The 27110-nt window shown below is 53.6% G+C and overlaps 1 protein-coding gene across 1 annotated transcript; it reads left to right on the top strand.

Moving 5' to 3' along the window:
• The first annotated feature begins 265 nt into the window (after positions 1-265).
• KCNJ9 (potassium inwardly rectifying channel subfamily J member 9) lies at positions 266-27110 on the top strand. Its single transcript, XM_044991348.1, has 4 exons — positions 266-362; positions 9893-10871; positions 25808-26104; positions 26468-27110. Exons 2-4 carry the CDS (start codon positions 9938-9940, stop codon positions 26524-26526), a joined length of 1290 nt encoding a protein of 429 aa, XP_044847283.1. The 5' UTR covers positions 266-362; positions 9893-9937; the 3' UTR covers positions 26527-27110.

Genomic DNA, 27110 nt, shown 5'->3' with positions numbered 1-27110 from the left:
TGGAGGAGGAGCAGGTGTACGGGGACGGGCAGCCCGTCTGTCAGTCTACGGCTCCGTGGCTATGGAACGTTCTCCCGGGCTCGGACGCGGCTCTGCCCGGGGCGGGGCGGCTCCAGGCTCGGGATCGGGGCGCTGCGGGGATCCCGGGCCGGGCTGGGGGGAGCGGAGCTTTCGGGGAGGTCCGGCGCGGTTGCCGTGGCAACGGCCGGGAAGCGGGGGTGCCTGGGAAGGGGAGGACACAGACACACAGACACGCACAGCCAGACACACGCACAGCTCCGGCTGCAGCTGCGGCTGGATCCCGGGCGCTCCCCGGCTGGCCGCGCGGCGGACCATGGGCGGGCTGCGGGCGCCCGGCCGCGGTAAGTGATCAGCACCGGGGAGGCGGACAGCTCCGTGCGCCGCCGGCCGGGGGCGCGGGCGCGGGCATTGGCTGGGGAGGAGGGGCCCGATCCCGCCGCTAGCCCCTGGGGCTGCTCACACCTGGCGGGGCGGGGTGGGGGGAGTGACCAGCCCTGCGGGAGGGGGGATGTTTGCACCGGGCCCTGGGGAGTGGGGTCCCGGGGGGCTGGGTCATTTCTCAAACGCGCTGCCCGCCCCTTTCCCCCGGTCCCGACTCGCCCTGACTTCAAGGGTCACCCAGCGAGTGGGCTCACCCGGACTCCGGATCCGGTCGCTGCCGTTTACACCCGCGGAGGGGGGCGGGTGTGAAACTCGGACCCGGTGGCGTTTTGTTCCCACCGTGCTGGTAAGTGACGGGGCGAGGGAGGGTCAGCACTGCTCGCCCCCGCGATCTGGGGACGCTCTGATCCGGAGCCCAACTGTGGAAGCCATGGGGGGGGAGGCTGAATTTACCCCCCCCCCCCGGAGGCTCAGGGAGAGGGTCCAGGAGGGCGCTCAGGGCTAGGAAGTGGGACTGGCAGAAGCACCAGGCACAATCTCCCTCTCCACCCCCACAGCCCCGGTCAGGCAGCGGGCGCCCAAGGACACATCTGTCAGATCACCCTGGGGCGGGGGCAGCCTGGGGCCATGGCTTTGCATCGCTCCCAGCTGGGCGGTGACTGGGCGGGGGAGGGGGTCACTCGGGTTGGGGCCAGCGGCCCTCTAGGTGGAAGCTGCAGCTGAATCAGCCCGCCGGAGCCTGAGCAGGGCTTTTCTGAGAGCCCCAGGCCTGTCGAGGGCAGGGAGGGCCCACCAGCGAGGGCGCTAGCCCGGCCTGCGGGCGTCCTGGGTCCAGGTCCCCACTCTGCCACAGACTCCCTGTGTGGCCTTGGGTAAGTCTCTGTGCCTCAGTTTCCCAGCTGTGCAATGGGGAGGATAGCCCTGTCCTGCTGGGGGTGGGGGTGTAGTGAGGCTACATACATTAGAGCTTGTGAGATGCCCAGATACTAGGGTAACAGGGCCAGCTGTGTACCTGAGGGTAAGATGCGTGGCCTTTGCTGAGTGCTCCCTGGGCCGGCAGTGGGGGTGAGGGCTCTCTGCCCCTCACAGGCCCAGGATACAGTGGTGGGATATTCTGTTACAGGTCCCACTCTGATGATGCAGCGTAGAGCTCCTGGGGCCAAGCTGAGGAGGAAAGTGCCCAGGCTGCAGGTTGGGTGTGGGCAGTGATGGGGTAAAGCTCCTCTCTGCCCTCCCCGGGTCCTGGCACAGCTGGTCCCTCGCTCCAGTGATTTGGAGCAGCCTGGGAGCTGCTCTAATCTGTGCTGGCTGCACACAGCTGATAGCAGCAGCATCCCAGTCATGCCCCATTACTGTTGCTATGCCAACAGCAGGGAGGGGGAGTGGCAGAGGAGCCCCGATAGCCGTTCTGCACCACCCTTACCCCGGGCAGTCCCCTGAGCTGGTTAAGATGGCTGGAGGGAGGTCAGATTCTACCAGCCACGGAGGGGGTGAAATGACCAGCCCACATGGAAGGATCCAGCTCTGGGAGCATAGATCCCACCCTGCTAAAGTGCCTAGGCTGGCAGGAGCCTCCCACAGCACGGTGAAGCGAGGTCTATTGTTGTCACTACCCAGGTAGTTATATCTTCAGTCCCTAAAGCACCCCAGATTCTTTTCTCAAACAATAAAGCACTGAGGCAGCCATGGGGAGGCACTGGCATGGGGTTCTGTTCCCCGCTGTTCTTGGGCAAGTGACTTCTCTCTGCCTCAGTTTTTCCCAGCTGTGAAGTGGGGACAATGGCACTTTTTTTCATAGCACTGAAATGCCTAGAGTCCCTAACTGAGATCAGAGCTGCATCGTGCCAGGCGCTGCACAGAGTGAGACGTGGTTCCTCCCCCAAAGGGCTTGTAGCTGAAAGAGACAAAGGCATGGTGAAAGGAAGGGTCTCCATTTAACAGATGGGAAACTGAGGCACCAAGCCATCCTGTGACTCTCCCAAGGTCACACAGGGAGTCCATATCAGAGCTGGGAACTGCACCCTTAACCACAAGCCCATCCTTCTTTACTAAGTGCCCTGAGGGCAACAGATGTAAAGACCTAAGTATTATATGGTTTGGAAATTTTTCAGGCAGTTCCCTGTGCCCACATGGCTGCTTCCTAATGGGTAATTAGGAATAATGACTCCCTGAAATGTAGGTCCTGGTCCAAAGCTCCTTGAAATCCACAGAGAGACTGTGGGGTAGCCCCATGGGGTCAGGCTTTCCAAGGCTCAGCTCCCACAAGGAGCCCCCAGCACCCGGCATGCCGAGCACCTCGGATGCTCTCCCCTCTGTGCTGGACTTTCCTTCATAACAAATTGTCGCAGTTTGAATCCCCAGTGGGCAGCTCTGCCATTTTCCTTTAATTACCCAGGAGACTTTGCTCCTTCTAAGCCAACTGAGCCTGTACTGGGCAGAAAAAGTCCCCCAACTCCCTGAGGTCAAAGGGCGGGATGGCTTTGTAGGCTAGCAGCAGGCTATGCTCTGGCAGTCAGGTCTGAGGGGGACCCCTCAGGATTGGGGCCTGGATTTGTAGCTCAGAGTCCCCCTGCTCGGGTTGACTCATTCTGCCTTCTCTCCTAGCTAGATAAACTGACTAATCCCAGGCACGCTACTAAAGGCCGTTTCCAGTAGGCCATCAACACCCCCCCTTCTGTCTGCTGCTCAGCTTTATTATTAATAATCCCAGCACATGCTTCACAGTCCTAACCTGGGTGCTCCCTGCCTGTCACTCTCAAATCATGGGCTGCTACATCATCCCAGGAGGGGCAGTGGAACTAAAAGACCAGAGAGGGGAAGACGTCACAGGGGGAGTCAATGACAGAATCAAGACTAGAACCCAGGGGTCCTGATTACCAGGGCACTGATCTGGAGCTAGTGAAATTCACCAGGTCGTTGCTCTGCATCTCCCCAGTAGCTAGCCCATGACTGCTACTAGCTGGTGGAGTTGCTCCTTTCGCTCAAGCGACAAGGGGCAATGAAGCTGGGGTGGCATTTTCAGAAGTGCCCAGTGGTGGCCCAGCTTTGCTCCATTAAATTAATAGTAAAACTCCCCCTTCCTGCCGAGAGAGCAGCATGAAGCCAGTGCTGTGTGCTTTTGAAATTCCCCCCTCCCCATTACAGCTAAAGGTCCTGGTTCTAATCCCCGCAAGGACGTATAAAGAGGGTCCTTACTCAAGGGCTTATGTCTTTCTCTGTGCCCAAATTGTCAATTTCCCTAGTGCATTGGCAGCTGTCTTATCCCCCTCCCATGGGGCTGGGTCCTGCACTGCCTCTGTGTACAGTACAGAAAAGGGTTTTGCTACTTGAATCTACTGTAAGATCTTATCATCTCTCCCGTCATTGGTTCAGAGCCCACCGTGGGTAAAATCGCCAGCTGCGTCTCTGGCAGACGCTGCTTCCCAGCCGCCAACCTCCGAAAAAGACACATGGGGTTGAATAATATTGATACAACACAGCAAACCTCAGACATACCTAGGGAAAGCCCCATCATGGGGCTAGAGCTGGGCTGTGGGGCATGAGTCATGGGGATGGGTGTGAGATCAGTCACCAGCACATTTCATGAGACCCAAATTGATTGAAGTTCTTTATTTTGTGAGATTTTGGGATGCTCAACCTTTTTCCAATCGAAGCCTGTGAAAATAGTGACAGCATGTTTGTGCTCAAAAATTCATGCTCACAAGTAAGGGTGTGCGTGTTTGGGTATGTTTGTGGGTGTGTGTATGTTTTGTGTGTGTATATATACATATCTTGAGTGTGTTTGTGCTATTGTTTGAGTATGTGCATGCCTGAGTGCTGTGTGTGTGTTTATTGCGGGTGCATTTTATCTATCTTTGTATGTGTCTGTATATTTTTGATTGTGTATGTTTTGCTCATATGTGTGTGTTTTGGTTTTGTGTGGTATGTATTGTGTGTGTTGTATGTCAGTGTATATGTGTGTGTGTGTGTGTATGCACCCTAGCGGTAGCAAATTCTACTGCATTTAGCACAAGGTTGAATATTTTACCAGTGGGGAAACTGAGGCACAGAGTGGTAGTGGGTGGTAGCACATGAGACCTGACTCTGGCCCTGACATACATGCCCGAGGCCAAGAGCCAGTGAGCGTCCGAACCAGGAGCAGGACCCAGCGCAGTGCTCTGGGCTGCCTCACTGCTGGAGGGGCCATGGCTACACGGGGACACAGACCCTGACACTATGGGGTGCTGACCTCTGTGGGAATTGCAAGTCCCAGCACCTCACAGGGCCACCCCCTAAAAGATCTCATTGCCCCAGGGCTTTGCAGATGGTTTTCCTCCTCAGACTCTTCTTTCCTGCCCCACCACACCCATTTCAATTGGACAAGTCGCCCGTCACCTTTGTGCTGCCAGATCTCCAGCTTTCAGGCAGCGTTGCTATGCGCTGTTCTGCAGCTTCCGCGGCACTCCCCAAAGGTGGCCGCATGTCACTGCTGGGCAAATTGTTCTAGCGGATACCCAGTGTGTCTAAACCAACTCTCGGTGTGTGTGTGTCTAATGGACAAAGTTCTGCTGGCTTTGTCAGGACTGGAGCTGCTTTAGAAATGTTACCACATGTTATTTAGGCTGGGCCAGTAGCAGCCACAGTGTGGGGGTTTTTTGCAATGGAATTGGTTGCATGTAATCAATGCTGTGAAAGCCCAGTGGCAGAGGCCTCCCAAGGACTAACGGAGGATGATAAGTAATGTGCAGGGGGAAGCACAAACAGCCCCATTATCTTCATATGCAAAGTCAATATTTATTACCAAGGCCCTTCCCCAGCCGCCTCAGCTGGACTCTCCTAGGTATGAAAAGCATGGAATGAACGTTAGATGCTATGTCCTGGAGCTGAGTTCACTGCACGGCCGAGCGCGCCGGGGAACCTGCGGTCATCCCCTTTCCCCTCCCAGCAGGGGGTGCTGCTGTGAATCAGGTGCCTGGGCAGAGGTCAGGATGGAGAGCCCAGGACAGGCATCGCGAGGGGGTCAGGGCTCAGGATTGAGGGGAACAGGCAGAGCTCTGTGTATGTGGCGCTTAGGGCTAAGATTGCAGGGGGCAGGCTTTGAGCTGGGATTGAGGGGCACCAGCAAAGCTGTTGGTGGGAACTGGAACAGCAGGGGTTCTGCAAACCTGGATTTAGGAGCATCAGCAGAGCAGGAGTGGGGGTGTCAGGAGAGGAATAGCTGGGGAGCTGGAGGTCAGTACCACGAGGCACTCACAGGATTCCCCGGCTCTAGCCAGCGATACGAGTCCTTTGTTGCCACGAGTGTATAAAGATTCCCCGGCGCTCGAGTCTGGAGGATTTGATTGACATTTGCTCCTTCACAGCTTCCCCATCACTAACTCGCCTGTGCGGTGCCCAGGACACTGGGGCACGGTCCCAGATTGGCCCTGGGGGAGCCATGTCTTGAATGCTGGATGTCAGGATGCTCTGCAGGGGGCAGAGGGGCTTCTGGCCCTCCAGCGAGGCTTATGGGTCTGTACTTCACTGTCATCTGAAGACACCGGGAGGTGCGGCTGGATCACTGAGTCGCACCAGAGAGTGGGGACCTGGAGGGTGGCTGGTGGGGTGTTCCATGGAGCCCTGCGTGGGAGTGGAGGAGCCAGTCCCCCAGCTCTAGTAGCGTTTGTAGCCTGCACCGTGGCAGCTCTCCCCCAGCAGGGGACTTGGAGACTAGACAGGTGTCCCACCCCCCGCCCTGCCCCTCTGCATGGAGGGATCCTGCAGCTCCCTGAAGCTCAGAGAGGGAGAGGAGACTTTTCCCGGTAGCAGTGACTGAACCCCAAGCAGTTCGACGGTTGGGTTCGCTTCTGTCTCCGAAGCACTTTGGCATGGAAAGGGGATTGGAAATGGCACAAGGTTCCTGCTGAGATGGGGCAACTTCTCCAGGGCGAGGACAGGGGGCATCAAGGCCAAGTGAGAATTGACTGAAAATAGAAAGGGGTTGGGATCTGGGCCAAAGATTCAGCTGGCTCTGAGTCCATCCAAGCAGCCGCCTCCTCACAGAGCAGTAAGCTGCAGCCTGAAGCCCTGTTGCCATCCGTGAGGCAGCAGCTTCCCTCATCACTGCCCCAAGAGGATAAAGGGTCTACTACTGCTGCTGCTGCTGCTGCTGCCTCAGGGAGCCCTCCATTAGCTCAAGCAGTAGAGACCTGGGCTTTTGGAGATGAGGAACCAGGGTTCCAACCCTAGCTCCTATTGTTGCAGTGCAGATGGGGGCGCTGAGCCAGGCTTGCAAGGAGGAGTGGGGCAAGGTGGATCCAGGTGTGAGCTCTGGGTCCAGGCAAGGCTGAATTGGCTGCAGTCAGGTGAGAGATGTTAGCAGGGAGGGAAGTGGGGGTGCATCTGCTCAGCATGCGCCTCTCCTGAGGGGAGCCCCGTCTCCGGAGGATGGCCAGCGAGGAGCACCCCTGAGCTCACGCTGAGCAGAGAGGGGCTGGGAGGACAGACTTACAGCCAGCTAGTGGCCCCTGGCTGGTTGTGACCATGGCTCACTCCAACCATGCAGCCTAGTGGTGCCAGCAATCTCGTTGCCTGGATCCTTGTCACAGGGCTGAGATCTCCAGGCCTCCCTCCCTGCAGAGAGGTTGTCGTCCTCCCTTCTCCCCACCCCCTCCCACCGCTGCTCTCAGCTCCCTGGGGGCTGAAGGGAGTCCTGCTGCAGGTCAGCTCTCTGAGGAGGCACTGAGACCGGGAGGGTGCCTGAGCTGTGATTTGGGGGGCAGGGCTCTGGACCTGGATGTGCAGCTGATAACCCCCCCCCTCCCCCATGTAGCCCAGCTACTTGGGCTTTGCCCAGCCCCGCCCCCAGTCTTCAGCTTCCTCCACCCAGGCATATGAAGAGTTTCAGTGAGGCCCATGGGACCCCGGAAAGATCCCTCCAGCTGTGGCCTTGGTAGGTCTCCCGCTAAGCAGCCTTGTCACCGTGTGGAGGGGAGACGGCTGGGAAAACTCAGGAACTGCAGGAATTGGTGCTGGTGATACAGTAGGGGGCACCCTCCCCTCTGAGCCCCTGCTGATCCCAGTGCAGGGAGAGGGGCCATTGTGCTACAGGCAGCAGGGGGAAGGCGCAGGGGAGGGATGCTGTGTAGGAACATGGGGGGATCGGTGTGTTGCAGGGAGCAAGTGTGTTCAGCAGTTCAGAGGGACCCAAACCTCACCACTGTGTAACTGACCTCTGCAGTCATTAAAACGGAAACGTCTTAATTCCCCCCTGCCTTGCTCCCAGTGTGGCTAGTGGACAGAGCTCTAGACAGACCCTTTGGAGATATTTACTTTATTCCTGGCTCTGTCACTGGCTTGCTCAGTGACCTTGGACAAGCCACTTGGCCTCACTGTGACTCAGTTTCCCCATCTGTAAAACGAGGATAATGATACTGACCTCTTCTGTAAAGTGCCTTGTAACTACTGGTGAAAAGCTCAAAGTAAGAATGAGGTGTTCGCTGTGAATGTTGTTTGGTTGATTTTCTGCAGGTCACTCAGCTCCAGGCATCCTAGTCAGTTTCACGGTTTTCTTTCTGGTCAGTTTCACATCCTGGTTCTCTGGCCCACCAGCCCAGAGATGCTGTGCTGTGGGTCTCACATTTCTGTTTGTGCTGAGCTAAACCCTGAAGTTTTTATCCAGTTCTGATGCAGGTTTTTTTTTTTTAATACCTGAAGCTCAACAGGAGTTTTGCCTGTGAAGTGACTAAAACTGGATCCCCAAAATCTAGCTCATTAAAGCTCACCACCCCCCTTTACAATATCTACATTTTGGGCCTAATCCTAGTGGACACAGGCCAAGGCAGCTTCAGTCAGTGGTTTACGTGCTGTCTGATGACTGAAAGTCAGCTGCACCTCATGACTGCTTGATGGATCTCAGTGCAATGAGTTTGTAGGTCTCAGTTCAGTCCCCAGAGCTCGGTGATGGGAGGCACCCTGCACTGGAGCCTCTTTGCATCAGTGTTGCATTTTGATCCGTATCCACATCACAGAAGCTGCTGTGATGAATGACCCCCTCTTCTGAGCTCTGCAGGGGGTGCTGCAGGAAGCAGGACTCCAGGAGCCCTGGAGATGCTCTCCCCCAGTCCGAGAGGAGATCAGCCTTGCCCCAGCCCTGCTGTCTCTGATCTGTGGAGAGAGGGCTCCAGTCTCACTCCCTTCAGAAGTGAGGTGGGCTAACTGGGTAAATGACTTGTGCCTCTGCTCTGCAGACACCCAGACAGCGCTAGAGGATCCTAAGCTGGAACCCCACCCCCTGCTAGTCTGCTTGCTGAACAATGCCAGCTCTGCTGCAGTGCCGGCTACCCTCTGGTGAGCTCCCCAGTACATTAGCCAGCACAGCCATGGGCGCTGGGGAGGGGCAGGTGGGGACTGCCACTGGCTTCTTCCCTCCCGTCAAGGCTCTGCGCAGCGTCAGCTCTGCTAATGTCTCTGCTCTACTCACTCCTCCCTCCACCCCAGAGCACCCTGCGCAGCAGGATGAGCACTATCACCCTCCGTTGCACAGAGGGAAGGGGGAAACTGAGGCACAGAGACTTTGCCCAAGGCCAGGCAGCCAATCTGTGGCAGAGCCTGGGGCCCTCACCATTGAGCCATCCTGGCAGCCCATAGCACAGGAGGGGTGGCACAGAGCAATTGTGGGGGCAGCTCAGGGAAGGGAGCTGGCAGGAAGCCAGGCCCATGGAAGGGGAGCGGGAGCCAAGTTGGGGCTCTGAGGAGCTGTATTTTGGGTGGGGGATAGAAGGCAAGATCAGAAGTTGGGAGGGGTTTAGGGGGCTATGGGGAGTTGGGGGCACCATGGAGACAATCAGGATTTGGGGATGGACCTGGAAGAGTGGTTATGTGGAGTTGGGGTCACTGGGGGCAAGCAGGGGTTGGGGGTGGGTCTGGGGTTGAGGGGAGTTGGGGGGCACCAGGGGAGAAATCTGGAGCTGGGGGCAGGCCTGGTGGGGCGGGGGGGTTGAGAAGGATTAGGAGATGCTGGGGGTCAGTCAGGAGTTGGGGCTGGGTCTGGGGGGGGTTGAGGGGAATTGGGGGTCGCTGGGGGCAGTCAGGAGTTGGGCTTGGGTCTGGTGGGGTTGAGGGAAGTTGGGGGTCGCTGGGGGCAGTCAGGAGTTGGGGTTGGATCTAAGATGGTTGAGGAGAGTTGGGGAACACCCAGGAGAGCAATCAGGAGTTGGGGTTGGGTCTGAAGGGTTGAGGAGAGTTGGGGAGCTGCTGTGGGGCTGTCAGGGTTGGGTCTGGGGTTGAGGGAAGTTGGGGGGCACTAGGGGAGCAATCAGGAGTTGAGGGCAGGCTTGGGGAGTTAAGGGGAGTTAGGGGTCACCATGGAGATAATCAAGAGTTGATGGGAAGAGCTGAGACACTGTAGTGGGGGGTAGAGGGAGCACTGGAGGTGGGTCTGTAAGTCCTCGGCACTGTAAGGGTTAAGTGCCCTTACTGGGAAAGGTGGGGGTGCATCTATTTATCCCCAGTGTCCTGCTTGCTCCCTCAGACTCTAAGGAGCTTGGCCGGGGCAGCTAGTCTCCAGGGTGCTAAGATGGCGAAGGAGAACTCTGGCTTCTCTACCATCCCTGAGACTCCGGTGAGTGAGGCGAAGCCCCCGCTCTGCTCCCGCCCGTCCAAGGCCTCAGCGCGGCTCCGCAGGGAGAACGAGCGGGAGAAGACTGAGAAGAAGAAAAGGCGCCAGCGGTACGTGGAGAAGGGCGGCAAGTGCAACGTGCAGCACGGCAACGTGCGGGAGACCTACCGCTACCTCACGGACATCTTCACCACCCTGGTGGACCTCAAGTGGCGCTTCAGCCTGTTGGTCTTCACCCTGGCCTACGCCATCACCTGGCTCTTCTTCGGCCTCATCTGGTGGTTCATTGCCTATTGCCGTGGTGACCTGGACCACCTGGAGGACCACACCTGGACACCCTGTGTCAACAACCTCAATGGGTTCGTCTCGGCCTTCCTCTTCTCCATCGAGACAGAGACCACCATTGGCTATGGTCACCGGGTCATTACAGACAAGTGTCCCGAGGGCATCATCCTCCTGCTGCTGCAGGCCATCCTGGGCTCCATGGTCAACGCCTTCATGGTGGGCTGCATGTTCGTCAAGATCTCCCAGCCCAACAAGCGGGCTGAGACCCTCGTCTTCTCCTCCCACGCCGTGGTCTCACTGCGTGACGACCGCCTGTGCCTCATGTTCCGGGTCGGGGACCTGCGCAGCTCCCACATTGTGGAGGCCTCCATCCGGGCCAAGCTGATCAAGTCCAAGCAGACCCAGGAGGGGGAGTTTATCCCTCTCAACCAGACAGACATCAACGTGGGCTTTGAGACAGGCGATGACCGCCTCTTCCTGGTCTCGCCCCTCATCATCAGCCACGAGATCAATGAGCACAGCCCCTTCTGGGAGGTCTCCAAGGAGCAGCTGGCGAAGGACGAGTTTGAGATTGTCGTCATTTTGGAAGGGATGGTGGAGGCCACAGGTAAGATGTTGTGCCTGGGGTCCCCCAGGATCATATCGGACCAGGATGGGTCTTGGGCCTAACCTAGGCTAATGCTGGTTTGGGGACAGGGTTTACCTTGAATCTGCCCCAGTCTTGCTCTGGATCTAGTCCAGATTTGGGCCTAATCCAGACTCTCACTAGTTCTTGTTCAGTTTTGGGACCATGTTTAGACTGAGTCCCTTCCAGTCTCACACTAACCCCAGTCCAGGTTTTGGGCCTGTTCACACTTTCCCAGCCCAGTTTAGAGACAAGGTTCAGAGTGAGTTCCTCCTAGGCCTAGGCTGGGTCCAGTCCAGGTTTTGGGCAGCATTTAACCTGGGAGGTGACCATGTGGCTGTTCCACTTGCACCCAGAACACATCACTTACAGGGGCGGGGGTGTCCTTTATTCCCAACAGGAATCCAGCCCAAGACTTTTCCCCAGGCTGGGCTCACACTCTAGGTACTCACACTGATTGCTCAGCCCACACTCTAGGTACTCTCTCCCCAGACACCCGGCTCCTACTTGTCTTGTATCTGGGTGGGCAGTGCCTCTTAGCCTCAGTGAGTTGAGAAAGCTCACCTGCCATTCCCCGGCTAGATCCACAGCGGGCAGTGTGCCAGCCTGTTACATTCTTCCCCATGCAGTCTGGTTTCCTCCCCCCATGTGTAGCCTCTTTGCAATCCAACTCCAAAGAAGCTTGTGGCTGTCTGATGCTCTGCCATCTCTGTCAGCCTCATTCCTGATCTTCCCTGGAGCTCACCTCCTGCCTCATTCCTGGTCACATCTCATTCATATAGCAATGGCAGCAACAGAGCCACTTAAAGGATAACAACCTACTACTCCTGACAGCTAATGGAATTATTCCTTTATTTCAAAGGGTAGAGAGAGGTCTGTGCTGCAGTGCTAAAAGTGGGATCCAGGCCACTGGTACAAAACCCTCTGATAAGCCACGGAGGTAGAGGCAAAATGCTTACACAGATCATGGGTACAAGGCACTGGCTCAGGGCTACGTGATCTGGGTTCACTTCTGGCTCTGCCATTTACTCCCTGTGATTTTTGGGTTGGTCACTTCCTCTCGCTGGGCATCAGGTTCCCCATCTGTAAAATGGGAATTTACTGTGAGCTCTTTCAGGCATGGACTGTATCCCTGTATATCTGTGCGGTGCCTGGCGAAATGGGGCACTGATCTCGGGGAAGGACTGTGTGCAGCGCCTGGCACAATGAGGCCCCACTCTCAGGTAGGGACTATGCAATGCCTGGTACAATGGGGCCCTGATCTCAGTCTGGGGTCCTGATCTGGGTTATGGTCTGTAGGCGCTACCTTTATCCAAATAATAATATATTGGGTGCATTTGAGTTCCCCGTTAGTTAATTAAAAATGAAAAAGAAAAAAAAAGGGCAGCTGGAAGAAATAGGAACCCTAAGAGAAGATCATTAAATAAACAGTAATTCTTGTTTTATTCAATCAATAGGGAATGAATCACCATCACTTTGAAGAGGTTAAAAAAATTCTCCTTTATTCTGAAGCTTCATGTCAAGCACAGGCAATAAACCATCATACAATTGACACGAGCTCGTGGTGGGAATGCATCATTTATTCCCTGTTAATGACCTGGAGCCTTTATGTAAATGAAATCTGTGCTGCTCAGGGTGCTGAGGCTTTCTGCTCTGCTTTCAGTGCTAGCTGTACTCTTCGTTGTTACGCACCAATTCCATGGGCTGCCGATCGATTTAATCAAACAGGATGTGCTCTGTAGTGAAGAGGGCTCTTTGTGGCTGTGTGGTTAAGGCACCGGACAGGGGCTCGGGGGATCTGGATTCAATTTCGGGGGCTACCACAGTCCCCCTGGGTGACCCTTAAAGACACATGGGTCTTAGTTTTCAGCTGTGACTAATGGCTTTGAGGCTGAGCCCCCCGCAAACTGAAAATCCAGCTCCAGTCATGAATTCAGACTCCCCCCCTCCAGATCACTTGTCCCTTTCAAAAATCACCTTTCTGCACCTCAGTTTCCCCATCTGTTACACTGTGGGTATTATTATTTATAGTAGGGTAGTGCCTAGAAGCCCCACTAAGATCACGGCACCATCATGCCAGATGCTGCACAGACACAGAGCGAGAGGCAGTCCCTGCCCCCAAACAGTTCCCGGTTGAGACTAGACAGGCAAAGGGTGGGAAGAGAACCCAAGGCACCAAGAGTGGAGATGACTTGCCCAAGGTCACGCAGCAGGTCAGTGGCAGAGAGGAGACTAAAGCTCAGGTCTCCTGAGCACCAGGTCAGTGCTCTGTTCACTAGACCGCACTGCCCTTTAAAGCTGGGCTAGTAATGCTGCCCCCCATGGGTGATGTGAGGCTACGTTCATTGAGGCACTCAGGGTCTGCCATGATGGGGCCAGATAAGCAGCAGCAGATAGCCGGGCAGCGCCGCAGGGCCATAGTGACAGTAGCCCCTGGGCACTCGGTGAATCTCAGTGACGTGACGTTCTGGGAGAGATACAGAGCGGGCACAGGTTTTACTCTGTTGGCGCAATCTAGCATCCGGAGCAAGTATTACCTTGTGCCCAGCCATCTGCCCACAGACCAGGAGGCCTTTGCGGAACACAGTTTGAGATCTGCTGGGCTTCGCATTTTGATAGGGGGGGTTGTACGGTCAAAGCACTTTTCGGACATTCGTTAACCCTCCCAGAACTGCTATGATGTAGGTAGCGAATTGTGATTTGTATTTCAGTGGCACATCGAAGCACCAAATGAAGTCAGGGCCCCACTGTGCTGGGCACTGGACAAACCCTGACTGAGATCAGGACCCCCCCCCCGCCCCAATTGGGCTGGGCACTGCACAGACCCAATTAAGATCAGGGCTCCCATTGCCCCAGGAATTGCACAGACCCCAGCTGAGATCAGGGTCCCCATTGTGCCAAGTGTGGCAGAGAGCCCCACCGAGATCAGGGGCCCATTGTGCCAGGTGTAGCACAGACCCTGACTGAGATCGGGGTCACATTGGGTTTGACGCTGCACAAACTCTAACCAAGATCAGGGTCCTATTGTGGAGGGTGCTTCACAGACACATAATGAGACACAGTTAGTGCTTAATCTGTGCCAGGCTGAGCCCTGGCATCTCTGGGCCTGGCAGTTCATAGCCCCAGCACCTCTGGGCTTGGCAGTTCAGAGCCCCGGCACCTCTGGGCCTGGCAGTTCAGAGCCCCAGCACCTTTGGTCTTGCCATGTCAGTTTGAAAAGTAAAAAAATTGCTTGAGCCCTGGAACTTCTTTCATTACAAATTAAGCGCTGGATACAGTCCCTGTCAGGAAATGCTCACAGTCTGACTAGACAAGGCAGACACAGGTGATAGTCTCACCAGGATACTGGTGTGGAAACTGAGGCACGGTGAGGAGAAGGGATTTGCCCAAAGAGAATCCAGGTCTCTAAACTCTAACCCAGAGACCATGCCCCAGCCATCTAAACACTGATGTAAGCAGCCAAAATGGCAGGCAGTGTGTTCTAGTGGATAGAGCACTGGACAGTGACTCAGGAGACCTGGGAACTCTCTCAGCCTCTGTCACTGGCCGGCTGGGTGACTTTGGGTAGCTCACATCACCATGCTGCCTCAGTTTGCCCAGCTGTGAAAGGGGGATAAGGAGCCTGACCTGCTCTGAAAGCTACAGAGAAGCCCCAGAGAATTGCACTAGGTCTCATTATTATAGTGTCAAATCCCAGGCTTTCTGTGGAAATTTCCCAGTGTCACTTCAGCTCAGAGGGGAGATGAAGCGATGGCCTCAGCAGCAGCCCAGCCTGGCTGCCATGCTCTGGGCAGCTCAGGGATGATTAAGGACAGGATCCTGCCTCCTGGGGATTCATTGAAAAAATTCTCCCCACGCCCCATCTTCCCAGGGCTCACGGCCTTCCTGTTCCTTCTCTCTCCCTCGTCCCTTGCTCCTGGACATGGGAACAGCAGCTTTTATTTTTAAACCTTTTCCTCTCCCGGCCATGGGGAGTTATGTAACCCTTCCTTTCAGTGCAATGTTCGTCACCACGGCAACCCAGGGCCATGCCACCAGTGGATAATTCTGCCTGTTGGCTGGCTCTGAGCAAGTGTAGGAACAGGTCAATAGCAGATGCATCCCCTGGGGGAGAGCTACGTGCCTCCCTCGTAGGAGGATTGACTTGGGGATCAGCCCTCATCTTCTCCAGCCCTGTGATCCTTCTGGCAAGGCTTCAGCTGCAGCAGGACTCTTATGGAACAAAGGCGGTAGGCTGCGAGAGAAGCAGTGTGGGTGAGTGGGTAGGCCACTGCCCTGCCCTGGGAATCAGGAGACCCGAGCTATGCCACACACCTGCCGTAGGACCTTGTGCAGGCCTGTGCCTCTCAGTCCCCTCCCGTCCTGTGTCTATCTTGTCTATTTGCAGTGTCTTCAGGGCAGGGATTGCCTCTTGGTAGGTGGACGTACAGCACCTAGCGGACCAGGGGGCCAGTGTTGGATGTTACAGTGACATTACATTATCATCCTCATCATCACAATCCTACAAAACTGTCCCTGAAGTTTCTGTTCAAAACAGGTTGCATCATTACCCCCCATTTACAGATGGGGCACAGAAGGAGCTTGTGCAAGGTCACACAGTACAGAGCTAGGAGCAGAACCTGGATCTTCAAAGTCCCAGGTCTCTGCTCCGTCCTATGGACTGTGCTGCTTCTATGCCCTCTGACATGGGGGCACAATGAAACAGGGTTGTCTTTGTGGTGCACCCTGGTGGGATCCAGCCAGATGAATGGAGCTGTGTATGCCCATGCGGATGCCCATGACTGCAGCCATTAAACAGAGCTCCCGCCCCAGGGTGAGGGTGTTAGTTACTATGGAGCAAGGGGGCAGTTGCTCCCCTAAACTTGGTTCCCCCCCCAACTTTTCATAGGTCTGTATATTCCATTATCTCTTCCACTCCCCACCCTGACTTTGCCAGCTACAATATAAGCACATATCATGTTCCATAGGCTGACACAACGTGGCCCCACCCCGGATGTTTCTGAAATGATGCCCCTGCCTCAGAGGTGGTTGCATTTTGCTGGTGGGTGAAGTGACTATTGCATATGTACAGGATTTAAATTTCACACGCGGGCGCATGATTCGCCAGCTGGGCACTCCAGTTATTATTGCTAATGGTTATCAAATGAGGGGGGGGAAGAGGAGTCAGACACGCGGCGGCTGGATCCTTTCTGAACACTTCATTCCGAAGGGATTATCCGTCTCTGGCCAGGCTCCGATCTGCCCTTTGAAAGCAAACCAGCAGCCTGTATTTTGACCCTTCCCAGTGGGCAGTGTCTGCAGGCAAAGGGCAGCCTCTGTGCCAAATAGAAGAGGTCCCAGATAGCATGGTGACCAGTGCATTGGAAACACCAGCTAGGCTGGGAACGTGGTTGCAGAAGGGAGCTGTAAACAAAAAGGTGCATGGCACATTTGCACCAGTAGGTGGCACTGGTACTTCACTGCTGCTCCATGATGAGCTATGATGCCGTCTCCCTATGCGCCCTGCACCCAGTGTAAGGGGGCGGGGGGGGGCAGGGGGTTGTTCCTGGGATTGGATGGTCCTGGCAGTGCCCCAGCGAGGTGGGCATAAAGCCCATAAACCATGGTCACCTGCTGTCAGGTGTCACTGATTCTCTGGCCCTAATTTTGGAAGCTGATCATCTTTTCTTTCCACGTACCCCTTCCTCCTCCCTCCGCCGCCCCATCTCAGGGCACTGGCACAGTGGGGATTTCACCTCCTTACATCCTGTCTGGACCCCAACAAGCTCTTCCGTGGATCCCGATGGAGCCTGCGCTCTGTCCTCCGAGAGGGCGGGCCAGGTTCCCTCTCTGAGGGATTTCAGCATTAATGAGGATCCATGTATCTTTTATCCAGGCTGAGGCTTAATGCTTCGATTGATCGTGATAATACAAGGCTAATCCCTCTGGATGGCTGGAGTGAATGAGAGTGTAAGAGGAATGGATGGCAGCGCCGGGCCATGCCAACTAGCTGACTACATGATGTGCCCACAGCAACATAACCTCCAGCTCCAAACAGCCCCACTCCCCATTCTCCTCTTTCACTACCACCCTCTCATTTACTCTCTTCTCTCACTTATTTTTCACTCTTTTTGATCAATTTCACTTTCTCTCACTCTTTCAATATCTTTCTCCACTTTCTCTCCCATTCTGCTTTCAGACTCTTTCACGATTGTTTCTCTTTTCTCTCACTAGTTCTCCTTCTATTCTATCACCTCTGCTGCTCACAATTCAAGAAGGATGTTGATATATTGGAGAGGGTTCAGAGAGCAGCCAAGAGGATGACTCAGGGATTAGAAAACCTGCCTTGTGGTCATAGGCTCTAGGAGCTCAGTCTAGTCATTTTAACAAAGAGAAGGTTAAGGGGTGATTTGATCACTGTCTATAAGTACCTACATGAGGACTAAACATTTGATAATGGGCTCTTCAATCCAGCAGACAAAGGTATAACAAGATGGAATGGTTGGAAGCTGAAGCTAGATAAATTCAGACAGGAAATTAGGTGCACATGTTTAGCAGTGAGGGTAATTACCCATTGGAACAATGTACCAAGGGCTGTGGGGGATTCTCCATCACTGGCAATTTCTAAAGCAAGACTTGATTTTTTGGTAATAGATTTACTCTAGTTCTACTAGGTATTAATTCAGGGAACTTCTAGAGCCTGAGTTATACAGCAGGTCAAACTAGGCCCTTCTGGGCTTAGAATCGATGATTCGACAAGTCTTTTCTCTCTTCCCAAAGGTTTTATTACAAACCCAAACCCAGTCCCAGGTTCCCCACAAACCTGTTGGGGGCTTGTCTACACAGGAAACCAGTATCAATCATGCCACTATTATTGTACCTGGACAGTTAAAAACCCCTATAGTTATACTGGTGTAACTCGCCATCTGGACACGAAGTACTCCAGTACAAGAGTGGTTGTTGTTTGGTTTATCTTTAACCCCCTTCCCAAGTGACATATGCTAAACCAAAAAATACCCCTCTTTATACTGAGATAAGTGTCCATACGAAGGTTATACTGATATAACTATACCCATTTAAATTCACCCCTTAGTTTTTCCCCCTGGAGGCAAGTCCCTCTACAGGAGAGGTTATAGCTCAAGTAAATTGACTGTCAATTAAGTCAAGATAATTAACACATTTGCACAGGCTGGTCTGGACTCTCCCCAAGTGCTTGTCCCAGGACACAGATGTTTGTGATGAGTCCTAGAACCAGGCAACTTAAGTCCTGCTATGCGAGTTGAGCTGAAATGCAGCAAGGCCTCGCAGTTTGGGTTCTATTCTATTCTGTCCTACTTCTTATCCCACATACATCATTGCTGTATCTAGAGATTGGACTTTTAAAGGTGTTTAGTGCCTAAGATGCAGATAGGAGCCCAATCCCCTGAGGGTGGGCACATTGTATTGATATAAATGTGCTTATCCCGGTGTAGCTGTTCCCACTTGAGTAGGTGAAAATACTATACTAGTAAAATAATTAATACCTAGCTTTTATATAGCACTTTTCATCTTTAGATCTTAAAACACCTTTATACCACTCTAAGTCCAGGTCATAGAATCATAGAATATTAGTGTTGGAAAAGACCTTAGGAGGTCATCTAGTTCAACCCCCTGCTCAAAGCAGGACCAATTCCCAACTAAATCATCCCAGCCAGGGCTTTGTCAAGCTGGGCCTTAAAAACCTCTAAGGAGGGAGATTCCACCACCTCCCTAGGTAACCCATTCCAGTGCTTCACCACCCTCCTAGTGAAATAGTGTTTCCTAATAGCCAACCTAGACTTCCCACACTGCAACCTGAGACCATTTTTCCTTGTTCTGTCATCTGCCACCACTGAGAACAGCTGAGCTCCATCCTCTTTGGAACCCCCCTTCAGGTAGTTGAAGGCTGCTATCAAATCCCACCTCATTCTTCTCTTCTGCAGACTAAATAACCCCAGTTCCCTCAGCCTCTCCTCGTAAGTCATGTGCCCCAGCCTGTGCAAATGTGTTAATTATCTTGACTTAATTGACAGTCAATTTACTTGAGCTATAACCTCTCCTGTAGAGGGACTTGCCTCCAGGGGGAGGGGTGAATTTAAATGGGTATAGTTATATCAGTATAACCTTCGTATGGACACTTATCTCAGTATAAGAGGGGTATTTTTTGGTTTAGCATATGTCACTTGGGAAGGGGGTTAAAGATAAACCAATCATTTTTGTTGCACTCCGCTGGGGTCTCCAATTTGTCCACATCGCTTCTGTAGTGGGGGTCCCAAAACTAGATGCAATACTCCAGATGTGGTCTCACCAGTGCTTAAATAGAGGGGAATAATCACTTCCCTCGATCTGTGCTGAACTCGAATTAATATGCAAATTAGATACAATTAACACTGGCCTAAACAGAGACTGGGAATGGTTGGGTCATTACACTAATTGAATCTATTTCCCTATGTTAAGTTCTCCTCACACCTTCTATGGGCCATCTTAATTATCACTTCAAAAAGTTTTTTTTCCTCCTGCTGATGATAGCTCATCTCAATTGATTAGACTTTTCCTGTTGGTATGCATACTTCCACCTTTTCATGTTCTCTGTATGTATAAATATCTCCTGTCTGTATGTTCCATTCTATGCATCCGAAGAAGTGAGCTGTAGCTCACGAAAGCTCATGCTAAAATAAATTTGTTAGTCTTTAAGGTGCCACAAGTACTCCTGTTCTTTTTGCTCCTACTAATGCAGCTGTTAGCCTTCTTGGCAACAAGGGCACACTGTTGACTCATATTGAGCTTTTCGTCCACTGCAATCCCCCTTTTCTGCAGAACTGCAGCTTAGCCAGTCAGTCCCCAGCCTGTAGCGGTGCCTGGGATTCTTCCGTCCTAAGTGCAGGACTCTGCATTTGTCCTTGTTGAACCTTACCAGATTTCTTTTGGCCCAATCCTCCAATTTGTCTAGGTCACTCTGGACCCTCTCCCTACCCTCCAGCATATCTACCTTTCCCCCTAGCTTAGTGTCATCCACGAACTTGCTGAGGGTGCAATCCATCCCATCATCCAGATCATTAATGAAGATATTGAACAAAACTAGCCCAGGACAGACCCCTGCGGCACTCTGCTTGATATCGGCTGCCAACTGGACATCGAGCCATTGATCACTACCTGTTGAGCCCGACAATCTAGCCAGCTTTCTATCCACCTTATAGTTTATTCATCCAATCCAGACTTTTTTAACTTGCTGGCAAGAATACTGTGGGAGACAGTATCAAAAGCTTTGATAAAGTCAAGATATATCACGTCCACCTCTTTCCCCATACCTACAGAGCCGGTTATCTCATCATAGAAGGCAATCAGGTTGGTCAGGCATGGCTTGCCCTTGGTGAATCCATGCTGACTGTTCCTGATTACCTTCCTCTCCTCCAAGCGCTTCAAAATGGATTCCTGGAGGACCTGCTCCATGATTTTTTCAGAGACTGAGGTGAGGCTGTTTGTAGTTCCCCGGATTCTCCTTCTTCCCTTTTTAAGAGATTGGCACTAGATTTGCCTTTTTCCAATCGTTCGGGGCCCTCTCCCGATCACCACGAGCTTTCAGAGATAATGGCCAATAGCTCTTCAATCACATCAGCCAACTCCCTCAGCACCTAGGACGCATTCTGTGTTGCCCAGTGCAGCAGTCTGGGAGTTGACCTTGTCTCTAAAGACTGAGGCAAAACAAGCATTGAGAACTTCAGCTTTTTCCACATCCTCTGTCACTAGGTTGCCTCCCCCATTCTGTAAAGGGTCCAACACTTTCCCTGACCTTCTTCTTGTTGCTAACATACCTGTAGAAACCCTTCTTGCTACCCTTCACATCCCTTGCTAGCGGCAACTCCAATTGTGCTTTGGCCTTCCTGATTACACCCCGCATGCCTGAGCAATATTTTTATACTCCCCCCTAGTCATCTATCCAAGTCCTCACTAAGCTTCCTTTTTGTGTTTAAGCTCACTGAAGATTTCTCTGTTAAGCCAAGCTGGTCACCTGCCGTATTTGCTATTCTTTCTGCACATCGGGATGGTTTGTTCCTGCGCCCTCAATAAGGCTTCTTTAAAATACAGCCAGCTCTCCTGGACTCCTTTCCTCCTCATATTAGCCTCCCAGGGGATCCTGTCCATCATTTCCCTGAGGGAGTCAAAGTCTGCTTTTCTGAAGTCCAGGGTTCATATTCTGCTGCTTTCCTTACTTCCTTTTATCAGGATCCTGAACTCGACAATCTCATGGTCACTGCTGCCCAGGTTGCCATCCACTTCTACTTCCCCTACCAGTTCTTCCCTGTTTGTGAGCAGCAGGTCGAGAGGAGCACGGCCCCTAGTTGGTTCCCCCAGCACTTGCACCAGGAAGTCGTCCCCCAAACTCTCCAAAAACTTCCTGGATTGTCTGTGCACAGCTGTATTGCTCTCCCAGCAGATGTCAGGGTGATTGAATTCCTCCAGGAGAACCAGGGCCTGTGCTCTGGAAACCTCTGTTAGTTGTCAGAAGAAAGTCTCATCTACCTCATCCTCCTGGTCTGGTGGTCTATAGCAGACGTCCACCACGACATCACCCTTGTTCCTCTCGCCTCTAAACTTAACCCAAACAGGCTTTTCTCCAGTTTCATACTGGAGCTCTGAGCAATCATACAGACTTCACACTACAGACTTCTGCCAGCACTGGATCCCTAACCGGCAAAGCGGTGCTGGCAGAAGTCTGTAGCGTAGCTGCCGCTGGACCAGCAAAACTGAACTTTTACTGCTGTAGCTTATTCTTCGGGACACAGTTACCACGACACCAGAAGTGTGTTGTGTGTGTAGTATACTGGTGTTCCTATACCAGTACAGCACTCCTAGTGTAGCCACAGCCTAACTGTGTTGTACCAGCATAACTATAGGGGTAAAAAAATCACACGCCCCCAACCAACATTTTTATACTGAGACAAAAACTGGGTAACCCAGGCCTGAGAGTTTATCTGTGTTTCATTAGCAATGAGTGAAGCTGGATGCAGGCTCATGTGAACACGTGGAAATGTATTAAATCCTGTGTACTGCTGTATCCATGTGGCTGAGTTGCTTTCAGCCAAACTCCACCAGTGCCCTGTTCCCCTGGTGTCCCTTCAACAACAACCCCTTCAAGGAACACGGGCCCTCTGACTCCACACCCATGAAAATTAACCTGGAATAAGGTCGAGTGTGAATTTAAAGTGGATTAACTATTCCAGATCAACTCCATGTGTGAACGAGGCTACGTCTTCACTGCCAAAACCAGGGCTGCCCAGAGGAGGGGGCAAGTGGGGCAATTTGCCCCAGGCCCCGGGCCCCGCAGGGGCCCCCACGAGAGTTTTTCGGGGCCCCTGGAGTGGGGTCCTTCACTCGCTCTGGGGGCCCCAGAGCTTCTTGCGCTCCCGGTCTTCGCCGGCGGGGGGTCCTTCCGTTCCCGGGGCGGAAGGACCCCCCCCCGCCACTGTATTACCACCGAAGCGGGACCTGCCTCTGAAGTGCAGCCGGGTCTGCGGCGGTAATTTGGCGGCGGGAGGTCCTTCCATTCCGGGACCTGCTGCCGAAGTGCCCCGAAGACCCGCTGCGGGGGGCCCCCGTTGCCGAATTACCACCGAAGACCCGGCTGCATTTTGGCGGCGGGTCCCACTTTGGCGGTAATTCGCCCCGCCGCGGGTCTTCGGGGCACTTCGGCGGCAGGTCCCGGAATGGAAGGACCTCCCGCCGCCGAAGACCCCAGGCTCCCGGAATCCTCTGGGCAGCCCTGGCCAAAACTGGCATGTTCTTTCAGTGAGATAACTAACATACATAATTAGCTCTCACACTGTGAAACCCTAGTGGAGACAAGGCTCTGTAGCTTTTATTGCAATATAGCTAGGTAGGGTCAACATTATAGGCCCAGCCAGGTGTGACCTCCTTCAACTATGGCAAAAACTCCAGCCTGATTTCCCAGCAGAGAGCTAAAGCAATGGAAAAACTCCTTTTACTGCAGTGAAGACAAAGCCAGAGTTCACTGATTCCCAGTCAACATGTGCTAACTAAGCCCGTTGTAAACAGCAATGGGGGCACTTCCCACCTCCTGGCCCTTGTTCACCCCAGGATTGTCACCTCCTTGTCTCTTGGCCCAGCAGCCAGCATGTATTCTCTGAGGCTGCCCTGACCTCTCCTGGCCACCTATGGCAAAGACAGCACCAGAAGGAACATTCCTTGGGTGCAGCACTCAGTGCAACTCCAAGGGAACAGAACTGAAACTGGTGATGTTTTTCTTTGCAACACACAATTAGCCTGTGGAACTCACTGCCACATGATGTCACTGTGGTCAAAAGCTTAGTAGACTCAATAAAGGAGCAGGAAGCTGTAGGAACCTGTCTGTCTACCACCAGTTGCAGGCAGATGGAGACCCAGACCTTTGTGCCCATGTGCTATGTGCTGGGTTCGTGGAGAAGCTTCACTTTAGCACCTTTTGCTGCAATGCACTGAATAATTATTAGAATGTCCTCGGCTTTGCTTTCTGTCTCTAGCCATTATAATTGTAGCAGGTTTATGGATCACTGTCCTAAGGGAGACCTTACCCGGTGTCACTCTGCTTTGGGTTTCAATTCCCTGGGCTTTTTGCTGCTAACTAGTGGTGCCTCTCCCTGACTGTTTAAAGAAGTTAGGAACCTGACCTCACCTCCCAGTGTGGTTCAACTATCCCTGACCTAGTATTTACTCCTATGATTAGCCTGACACCTCGTACATATATTCTTCTGACACCTCCATAACAGATGGGCCAACAATCAAGGCACACTTTATTTACAAGGGGAAATACAGACAAAGCATGTAAAGGGAAGAGGAACGTGGATTTGAAGTGGGTACATGAGTAACACTATGCAACCTGCAGGTAACACAACCCCCAGGGTGGATTTCCCTGAATTCATAAGTCCAGTTTATTCCACACTAGTGGGCTCCATAATGTGGAGGAACCCAAGGAGTAATGGTCTCAAGTTGCAGAGGGGGAGGTTTAGGTTGGATATTAGGAAAAACTTTTTCACTAGTAGGGTGGTGAAGCACTGGAATGGGTTACCTAGGGAGGTAGTGGAATCTCCTTCCTTAGAGGTTTTTAAGGTCAGGCTTGACAAAGCCCTGGCTGGGATGATTTAGTTGGGTTTGGTCCTGCTATGAGCAGGGGGTTGGACTAGATGACCTCCTGAGGTCCCTTCCAACCCTGAGATTCTATGATTCTATGATTCTATGTGCCTTGATGAGTCATTGCAGGCCTGAAGGTGCTTGAGTGCAGTGAGGTGATGAGGGGACTGATTCTCCCAGGGGGCCAACCTCTCTGCTGCAGCAATAGGGGTTACTAGCAGTGGAAAGTCCCCACAGCCTAGGGGGCCTCCATGGCGTTTCTAAGTCCAGTTTGTCTCTGCTAGAATAGTTCAGCAAACGCCTTTCAGAGCAAAATAGGCAACACCCCAGGCATGGGGAGACAGTCAGGGGATCGCCTACGCTCCACACAGGCAGTGGGAGACAATCAGATGATTTCTCGCACTCCCCTCAGGCAGGGGAGACAGGGGATCACCCGCGCTCCCCTCAGGAAGGGGGAGACAGGCAGGGAGTCACCCGTGCTCCCCTCAGGCAAGGGAGACAGTCAGGGGATCTCCCGTGCTCCCCTCAGGCAGGGCAAGACAGGCAGGGGGTCGCCCGCACACCCCTCAGGCAAGAGGAGATAGGCAGGGGATCACCCGCGCTCCCCTCAGGCAGGGGGAAACAGGCAGGGGATCGCCCGTGCTTCCCTCAGGCAGGAGGGACAGGCAGGGGATCGCCCGTGCTTCCCTCAGGCAGGGGGAAACAGGCAGGGGATCTCCCGCACTCCCCTCGTGCAGGGGGAGACAGGCAGGGGGTCGCCTGTTCTCCCCTCAGGCAGGGGAAGACAGTCAGGGGATCGCCCGTGCTCCCCTCAGGCAGGGGGAGACTGGCAGGGGGTCACCCACGCTCCCCTCAGGCAGGGGGAGACTGGCAGGGGATCGCCCGCTCTCCCCTCAGGCAGGGGGAGACAGGCGGGGATCGCTCGCATTCTCTCAGGCAGAGCTCTCCTCCTCTCATCACCCCTTTGATCGGCTTAGTCAGCCTTCCTTCCCCCTGGGTTTGGCCAGTCACCAGGCTCAGCGCCCTGGACGAGGTGAGCACACTGCTGTTTTCCCCATCTCTTGTCTACCCAGCAACAAGGCTGGCTCCCTTTCTCGTCTGATCCATTAACCCGGCTTACACAGCACTGCTGGGTGATTTCCCTTTGCAGGGCAGCAGTCGGGCTACAGTTTAAACCTCAGTGCCTAGGCAATGAGAACGTGGCCAGCATGACTCTTATTAATCTTCTGGTAACATGTGGAGGCCTCAGCTGAGATCAGGCCCCTGTTGTGCAGAGTGCTGCGCGGACAGGGGGTGTGAGATAGTGCCTGCCCCAGCTGAGATCAGAGCCCCCTTGTGCCAGGGGCTGCACAGACACACAATGAGAGATGATCCCTGCCCTGAAGAACTTGGGGCTAGATTTTCAAAGGGATTGAGGTGCCTAACTGCATCTTAGGATATGTCTACGCTACAATGAAAAACCTGCGGCTGGCCCCTGCTAGCTGACTTGGGCTCAGGCTGTGGGGCTGATTCATTGCAGCGTAGATGTTCACACTGTCCCTGAGCCTGAATGCCCTGCAGCCAGAGTTGTCTGGCATGGGCCAGTCATGGGTGTTTAGTTGCAGTGTAGACGGACCCTTCCAGTCTAAATGGACACTGGTTAGTAGGGGAAATTGAGGCACAGAGAGAGGAAGTGCCTTGCCCAGGGTTGTCCAGCAGCTCAGTATTGGGAATAGAAGCCTGGTTTTCTGGATCCTAGTCAAGTGCCCTCCCGACTGGGCCTTATTGCCTTATCAGTGCTGCCCTTGTTTCCCTAGGGATGACCTGCCAGGCCCGGAGCTCCTACCTGATGGATGAGGTGCTGTGGGGACATCGCTTCATGTCAGTGCTGAGCTTGGAGGATGGCTTCTACGAGGTGGATTACAACAGCTTTCACCAGACCTTTGAGGTGCCCACGCCCAGCTGCAGCGCCAAGGAAATGGCCGAGGCCACGGCCCGCATGGACGCCCACCTCTACTGGTCCATCCCCAGCCGGCTGGACGAGAAGGTGGAGGAAGGGACAGAGAAAGAAGCAGGGGATAAGGAGAGGAACGGTAGCCTGGCCAACCCGGAGAGTGAGTCCAAGGTGTAATGGGATGGTGCAGAGGTGGGGAGACAGAGCCAGCCAAGGACACAGTGTTCGGGCGCAGAACAGAAGATTGGGGGATGGTAGAAGGATGAGAGGAAGGAGACTCATGAAGCGACAGGTGTTTGGGAAGGAGGGCTGGACGGAAGAAGGAGTGATAGCTGGCGAAGGAGGTAGAGAGAAGAGTGAATGGGGAGACAAATGGATGGCAGATGTACCCCGTTATTTGGGGTCTATAAAACAGGGTAAAATGGGTAGTGGTAGCAACTCTGCAGATATGGCGGAGTTGTGTGCAAGGGGTGAATATGCAGGTAATAAATCAGCTATTTATAAACATATGTCTATTTTATAGCTGTACAGATAAATGAACGAGGCCCGCTCCACGAAGGAGCAGGAGGAGGGTTTTTATAGCAGTGACATCAATTGTAGAGAAGCATGGGATGGCGTGTCATTTTGGAGCAAACGGGTGGGATGGAAGGATGGAGCAAAGAACAAGACGGATGAGTGAACGGGACAACAGAAGAGGAGTAGCTGTCCTCAGCTTACAGGTGCGCGGTATGAAGCGTTGGACGAATGGCCTTGCAGAAAGATGACTATGGAAGCAGAAGAGTGCGGAGCAGCTTGATAAGTGTATGGAGGAGCGAGGGACTGGGTGCACGGACCATGGGGTGGATGGATGGGGGCTATGCACTGGTGTATCTGCATAGCTGGAGAGATAGATGGAGCATGTCAAGGAGTTGAATACATAGGTAGATGAGTTGGAGAAATGACCCATGAGGACAAGCTCTGTGGTCAACATGGCTTTGTGATGGGTAACTCAGCAGGTTGAGAGATTTATGCAAAGATTAAATTCGTGGATGGGAGGGGTAGACGGATAAAAAGAAAATGAGGGAGAATTGCAGCAAAGACCAGGACCGGCTGTGGGCAGCATGATGTCGGGTGACCTGCAGAGCGTCCCCAGTGCCCTGCCCTCCCCCGCACTCACACACACTAGC

The sequence above is a fragment of the Mauremys mutica genome, chromosome 17, assembly GCF_020497125.1.
Source record: "Mauremys mutica isolate MM-2020 ecotype Southern chromosome 17, ASM2049712v1, whole genome shotgun sequence".
NCBI classification, from domain to species: domain Eukaryota; kingdom Metazoa; phylum Chordata; order Testudines; family Geoemydidae; genus Mauremys; species Mauremys mutica.
This window is presented reverse-complemented; position numbering and strand designations above follow the sequence as displayed.